The sequence below is a fragment of the Glycine max genome, chromosome 12, assembly GCF_000004515.6.
Source record: "Glycine max cultivar Williams 82 chromosome 12, Glycine_max_v4.0, whole genome shotgun sequence".
NCBI lineage: Eukaryota > Viridiplantae > Streptophyta > Magnoliopsida > Fabales > Fabaceae > Glycine > Glycine max.
The window spans coordinates 18,924,737-18,932,393 of record NC_038248.2 but is presented as its reverse complement, the minus strand read 5'-3'; the positions used below and the strand labels follow the sequence as shown (position 1 = coordinate 18,932,393).

At 32.0% G+C, this 7,657-nt stretch overlaps 1 protein-coding gene across 1 annotated transcript; it reads left to right on the top strand.

Moving 5' to 3' along the window:
* Window positions 1-2,654: 2,654 nt before the first annotated feature.
* LOC102667134 (G-type lectin S-receptor-like serine/threonine-protein kinase At4g27290) lies at window positions 2,655-6,228 on the top strand. Its single transcript, XM_006592509.4, has 7 exons — window positions 2,655-4,143; window positions 4,523-4,630; window positions 4,751-4,908; window positions 4,984-5,194; window positions 5,311-5,548; window positions 5,627-5,777; window positions 5,861-6,228. Exons 1-7 carry the CDS (start codon window positions 2,868-2,870, stop codon window positions 6,149-6,151), a joined length of 2,433 nt encoding a protein of 810 aa, XP_006592572.1. The 5' UTR covers window positions 2,655-2,867; the 3' UTR covers window positions 6,152-6,228.
* The last annotated feature ends 1,429 nt before the right edge of the window (window positions 6,229-7,657 follow it).

The following is a 7,657-nucleotide window of genomic DNA, read 5'->3' as shown; positions in this document are numbered from 1 at the left end:
TGGAATGGACAATCTTGGACCGGGTATTCTCGTCAAACTCCAAAAATATCACAAACTTTTGTTCAATGCTAAAGAGGCGTATTATCAGAACAAGCTTCTTGATAGATCGGTCTTCAGCATATATAGATTGGCTGCTTCAGGCGCTTTCCAGAATTTCTTTTGGAGCACTCAAACACGTACATGGCCAACCATCACAACTAGGGGAGGTGGATCAATGCGAGAACTATGCCTTTTGTGGTGAAAATTCTATTTGCATGTATCCAAATATTGGCCTTCTGTTTTGTTTGCTTGTTTAAGCTTTTTGTAAGAGTCGGCTTCATATATAGCGATTTCCGGTAATTATACATTTTGTATATAAAATGTGTCTCTACATGGGTTTTATATATATATATATATATATATATATATATATATATATATATATATATATATATAAAGAAGCCATGCGTATACGAATTTCCAAGGAGGTACTAATATCAACAATAATCAATAGATAAATAAATTTCAGGAGGTGAAATATGGACGGAGAAAAAATTAAGAAGATAAAAAATAATTTGTTTTTTTTCCCTTTTGCACTCTTTTCTCACTTTAGTTATGAAATATTATTTTTCTATTTTCACTTTTGTTTTATTTTTTCCCTTTAGCTGAGAAAAAAAAGAAGAAAAAATATACTTTTTTTTTATTTTTTTTATTGTTTTTCCGTTTTTGGTGAGAAAAATAAACATCTTTGATTAGACCTTCTAGATCTTTTATAAAAGTATTTTTAATTTTTTTTATTTAATAGTGTTTTTTAAGACATATTTGATAGTCTCTTTAAATTCATAATATGAATAATATGATTAGAGAGAATGATAATTGTATGTATTCATTCAAAGAAAAATAACACACATATATATATAGATACAAAAAGTAACTAAGGAGTTATAAAAGATAAATACAAATTAAAATAAATAATAAAGAGGAAGGAAGGTACCAACATCCAAAAAAAGATTATTCATAATATTAATATATTTCCTTCCCTTAATTGATCAAAGTTAAAAATTTACTTTAATGTGGTTGGTGCTTAAGTACATAATTGTTGACATGATATTTATCTACAAAAGATTACATAAAATAAAAAATAAAAAAAGATCTTTGTTATACTTGAACTCATAATCATTTATTTAAGGAAAATGTGTATGAATTATTTTTATTCTAATCATATGAATTAATAAAATTTTAATATTTAATTTTTTTGGAAAGTTACGCATTAGTTTTTCGTTTAAACTATAAAAAATTATTTAGCAAATATGATTTTAATACCAATTATATAAATGACAAAATTTACATGAATTAATACGTAAATTATTTATACATTTATTTTATGTAATTTATAAAAAAAATATAAATGATATATTTTTTAAATTTAATTATAAAAGCAGAAAATTTTATATTTAGATTATTTAAATATTATATTAAATTTATATAATTTGTATAAGTTACATAAAATAATTTATATATTAGTTTATGTGATATTTTAAAAAATTATAATAAAAAAAGAACATATTTTACACCTATTATAATTTATTAATTTATATCGAAAAAAAATACATAGTAAAAATAAGTACATATAAAATTAAATATTAAAAATATTTAATATTTTTTATTTTAAAAAATTCATAATTTGAAAATAATTTATAAAAATTTTGTTTGAGTTGAGTCCCTTATTGAATAATTTTATTTTTGTTTTTTTATATTTCTTTTCCTCTATAAGTTAGAAAATTTAGTACTTGCTCCATAATAAATTAGAAAATTTTATTTTATTCACTATTAACAAATAAAAAAATTTATCAGGAAATAAACGTAAAAATTGAATATTTATAAAAAATATAAAACCTATTTAAATCCCATTTTAATTAATGCAAATATTTAAAAAATGTTAGAAAATGATGTTATTAATATATTTAATAAATAATTAAAAGGCATTTATTTAGTTACTCGAATGCTACCTTTGTCTGCGCTGGCTGCCGTCAATATTGTCAATTAGCTGTCGTTGTAAGTCCATTTATTAACAATTTTAATATTTAGGTTAGTGTTGTATGGATCAGACTGAACCACGAAGATGAAGGACAATGTACAGATACCAAAAGAGTCATAATCTCAGTCAGGTCAATGGTATCCTCGGTCTTGATCAATTTACCGCTCTATGACATGACACGTACGTGTATTTATGTCATTCATCCGAGAAATTAAGTTATAAGGAAAAGTTTGTTAATGCACCTTTCTTAGTGGAAAAAATATTGAAGTATGATATTGTTGATATTTTTTGTGTTCTTCGTTACTAAAGGTTGAAGTTTCACTTTAATAACTTAACTCAAATTTTAATGCCGTTAAACTTTATGTCAGTTTCACTTTAACTATTCCTACAAGTACGACTAATTTTGCTTCACGAGTGTTAATAATATCACGAGCTTATTGGAAAAATTAATTGTTCCTCAAAAGTGGATGATATTAAACGTACATTGACAGTTATACAATCATATCCATTTTTCATAACCGCTTGTGAAACAGAATTAACCACGAATGTGGATAGATGGTGAGTGAACATTTTGAATTGGACGATAATGGTAATTACTCTAATTAAAAGATATTACTTGTCCTCTCTTCAGTATGTTGATAATGTAGAGAATTCTAGGCCTTCTTTCTACCAAACTAATAAATATTAGTTTTGCAAAAAAGCCGTCTTCTCTTTTAACAACAATTGAAACTATTCTGCACATCTCCACAACTGTTCAATTGAATTTTTCTTATTTTATTATCCCTCTGCTTCTGCATAATCAAGAACGCCATCTTCCCTAATACAGTAATCATATTGCTTCAACAACATAATGATGCATAGCACCTTAATGTTATGTATTTGGTTCTTGTTATTATCCTACTTGTCAGAAACTTGCACTTCACTACACAGTTTAGAAGTGAATCAATCCATCCGAGATGGTGAGACTTTGGTTTCAGCACGTGGAATTACTGAAGTGGGTTTCTTCAGTCCCGGAAATTCAACAAGACGATACTTGGGTATATGGTACACAAATGTATCCCCTTTCACAGTAGTGTGGGTGGCTAACCGAAATACACCTCTAGAGAATAAATCTGGAGTGCTGAAACTCAACGAAAAAGGGGTCCTTATGATTTTCGATGCTGCAAACAGCACCATTTGGTCGTCCAGCATACCAAGCAAAGCAAGGAATAATCCAATTGCTCATCTCTTGGATTCTGCAAATTTTGTAGTGAAAAATGGACGCGAAACCAACAGTGTTTTGTGGCAGAGTTTTGATTATCCAAGTGATACATTGATCCCAGGAATGAAGATTGGAGGGAACTTGGAAACTGGTGAAGAAAGGTTAATAACATCTTGGAAAAGTGCTGATGATCCGGCCGTGGGAGAATATACCACAAAAATTGACCTTAGAGGATATCCTCAATATGTTGTGCTCAAAGGATCTGAGATTATGGTTAGAGCCGGGCCTTGGAATGGCGAATCATGGGTTGGATATCCGCTTCAAACTCCAAATACATCACAAACTTTTTGGTTCAATGGAAAAGAGGGGTATTCTGAGATCCAGCTACTTGATAGATCAGTCTTCAGCATATACACACTGACTCCTTCAGGAACTACAAGGAATTTGTTTTGGACAACTCAAACGCGTACACGGCCAGTCCTTTCATCGGGGGAAGTGGATCAATGCGGCAAATATGCTATGTGCGGTACAAATTCTATTTGCAATTTTGATGGTAACTACGCAACTTGTGAGTGCCTGAAAGGTTATGTTCCCAAGTCTCCTGATCAATGGAATATAGCATCTTGGTCCGATGGTTGTGTTCCAAGGAATAAATCAAATTGTGAAAACAGTTATACAGACGGCTTCTTCAAGTACACACACTTGAAAATACCGGATACATCTTCATCGTGGTTTAGTAAGACTATGAACCTTGATGAATGTCGCAAGTCATGTCTTGAAAACTGTTTTTGTACAGCTTATGCAAATTTAGATATTCGTGATGGAGGAAGTGGCTGTCTACTTTGGTTTAATACTTTAGTTGACATGATGCAATTTTCTCAATGGGGTCAAGACTTGTATATCAGAGTCCCTGCTTCCGAATTAGGTACTCCATCAATTGATAGCTTATTTTGATCTTGATTTTTATTTTTGACTTGAATTTCTTTGTTTTCTTTTCGCGTTGGATTTCTTGCTGATTATTGCATTATTTTAAGAGAAAAGGTGGAGTAGGTAGGGCTGTGAGAACATTCAATGATGAGTTAAACACTTTCTATTTTTGCGGCTGATTGTTGCTTATTTTTGTCTTGATTTTTATTTTTGACTTGAATTTCTTTGCTTTCTTTTCACGTTGGATTTCTTGTTGATTATTGCATTATTTTAATAGAAAAGGTGGAGTAGGTAGGGCTGTGAGAACATTCAAATTAATCTCTAGGTAGGGCTGATTACTGCTTATAGTTTGTGACTTGCTCTACAATTTCTTTCAGATCATGTTGGCCATGGAAACAAGAAAAAGATAGCAGGAATCACTGTTGGTGTGACTATCGTTGGATTAATCATCACAAGTATATGCATATTGATGATTAAGAATCCAAGTAAGTATATGTTATTTATTATAGAGATTAATCAACACAGACAATTAGGCACAAAAATAAAATGTATTAGGTCAATATTTAGTGTGAATGTTTATATACTGTTATTTTCCAACAAATCAGGGGTTGCAAGGAAATTTTCAAACAAGCATTACAAAAATAAACAGGGAATAGAAGACATCGAGTTGCCAACTTTTGATTTGTCAGTTTTAGCAAATGCCACTGAAAACTATTCAACCAAAAACAAGCTTGGAGAAGGTGGCTTTGGACCAGTATACAAGGTGATGAATGAAACTGATGTCTAGAACTTATATTTTCCCTAGAAACTGTCTATCTTTAGCATATGATTTTTTCAGGGCACATTGAAAGATGGACAAGAATTAGCGGTGAAAAGGCTTTCAAACAACTCTGGTCAAGGGTTAGAAGAGTTTAAAAATGAAGTAGCCTTGATTGCCAAACTTCAGCACCGTAATCTTGTAAAGCTTCTTGGATGCTGCATCGAAAGAGAAGAAAAAATGTTGGTCTATGAATACATGTCCAACAAAAGCTTGAACTACTTTGTTTTTGGTTGGAGCCTATACAATTTATTCTAAACATCTTTGTCAATGTTCTTATTTCGTATATATAGTTTATGAAATTATGGAGACTATAACTATGCTAAATATGTGTGTCTATTTTACTAGATGAAACTAAAGGCAAGTTACTAGATTGGTGTAAGCGTTTCAACATTATCTGTGGCATTGCTCGCGGATTATTGTATCTTCATCAAGATTCAAGGCTGAGGATTATTCATAGAGATCTTAAAACTAGCAACATTTTAGTGGATTCAAATTGGGACCCCAAGATATCCGACTTTGGCTTGGCTCGATCATTTTTGGAAGATCAATTTGAAGCAAAGACCAATAGGGTGGTTGGAACTTAGTAAGTCACTTGCTACCTGATTAAGATTCTTTGATATTTCATTTTATACTTATTTTGCTTTGAAAATCATATATGTAGCGGTTACATGCCTCCTGAGTATGCTGTACGTGGGAATTTCTCGGTGAAATCAGATGTATTTAGTTTTGGTGTAATAATACTAGAGATTGTTAGTGGGAAGAAAAACAGGGAATTTTCAGACCCAGAACACTGCCATAATCTTCTTGGACATGTAAGCATAATGGTTTGACTAACTTGCTAGTTAGCCTGATTTGAATTGTTTCCAATTCACTAATTTTATTCGCACCATCTTAGGCATGGAGATTATGGGTAGAAGAGAGGGCACTAGACCTATTGGATAAAGTGTTAGAAGAACAATGTAGACCATTTGAAGTCATACGATGCATACAAGTGGGCTTATTATGTGTACAAAGAAGACCAGAACACAGACCAGATATGTCATCAGTGGTTCCAATGTTGAATGGAGAGAAATTATTGCCAGAACCAACGGTTCCTGCCTTTTACAATGAGACAATTATAACTGAAGTAAATTGCAAATTATGCTCATCAAATGAACTTTCGATAACGCAATTAGATGCAAGATAGAATATAGAGGCAATAAAATGTCAACTCTTTTATCTTTCGTCATTGGTTTAATGAATATGAGCTCTTATATATCCAAACATTTGATTGAGATAAATAAAAGATTCTACAAGTTACACTAACATCTTGTTGAGATTTCGTCAAGTTGGGATATTCCTCCTTTTTCCGTACCCATACAGTTACTCCTTTTAATTGTGTAAAAAATATTACAATTCACGTTAGATAATTGTTTGAAAAACATTATACCGTAGACTCTTATAAGGGAGGTGGTTGTAAATATTAAAAAACCAAAAGACATTTTGTAATCTCGAGCAACCTTAGGGTGTAAACATAGTTTACGATTGAGCACATGAATCAACTGGTATGATATCATTTTAGCTTAACCAAGGGTCTCAGCTTTGAGCCCTGAACAAGTATGCAACTGCATTAAATACTCAGAAGGAAGAGTTTTGACACCCATATTATCAATGTCGAAATTCACAATATCCTTCCACAAAACAGACACATGCCTGGCCATGCTACATTTAAAAATAAGCTAACATCAGTTTTTTCAATAAAACTGATGTTAGCGTTTACATCAATTGGTTAACATTGGTTTTGTATTGAAAACTGATGTTGAAGCTTTGAAGCTACATTTAAAAATATTAGAACGCGAACCCTATTTTCCTCGCGCTCTCTTCTTCTCCGTCTTCACAACTCTGCTATCTCCTTCTGCAGCCATCGTGACAGCTCACCACCGTGACACCTCGCCACTACACCTAGGTATTTTGCTGCAACCTTATTTTTTGAAACTCTATCTTCCCTACATCTTTTTTGTATTCAATACCATGGCTGAGTTTTAGCTTCTTGCTTTTATTTTATCCATATGTTGTTCCAGCATATGCAATTGGGGGGGGGGGGGGGGGGGGGTTTGGCTCACCTTGCATGGCTATGTGTAAGTATCATAGGAATTCTTGACTCCCTCCTTCAATGTGGTTGAAGCACCTCTAAAACCTTCTGTTTAGCCAACCATTGAGATAAAAAAATCTCGCACCAACATTAAAAATAGTACTTTAGCATAATTTGAAGTGTTTGTAGATATGCTTATAAGTTTGTTTTTGTGTGTGGTACGTGTTGTTTCAGTTTTTTGTCTATGCCGATAATCCAATCTCATTTTGAAGTAGTTGATGTTTTACATTACATGTTAAATGTGTGAACTGTGATTCGGTTACCATTTCTGAGCTACGATCTGTGATAGAAAGCTTCCAGTTCAACTCAACGGTGAAAGGTAAGTTTCTTATGCTCTCTATTCCATTTCACTGATGCATTTAATTTGAGTCTTGCTGTTAAAATTTCTATTTGTGTTTTGTACTTTTCTGTAGTATAGGATTCGCAATCCGACATGGTGGTTTAGGGTACAATCTAGCAACTTAGCATGTTATAATCCTAAATATTTCAATCAAATGAATCAGGCATCTGGGAAGAGTACTAATACACCAGAATGCAAAAGTAGTTGCAACTACTTTTCAA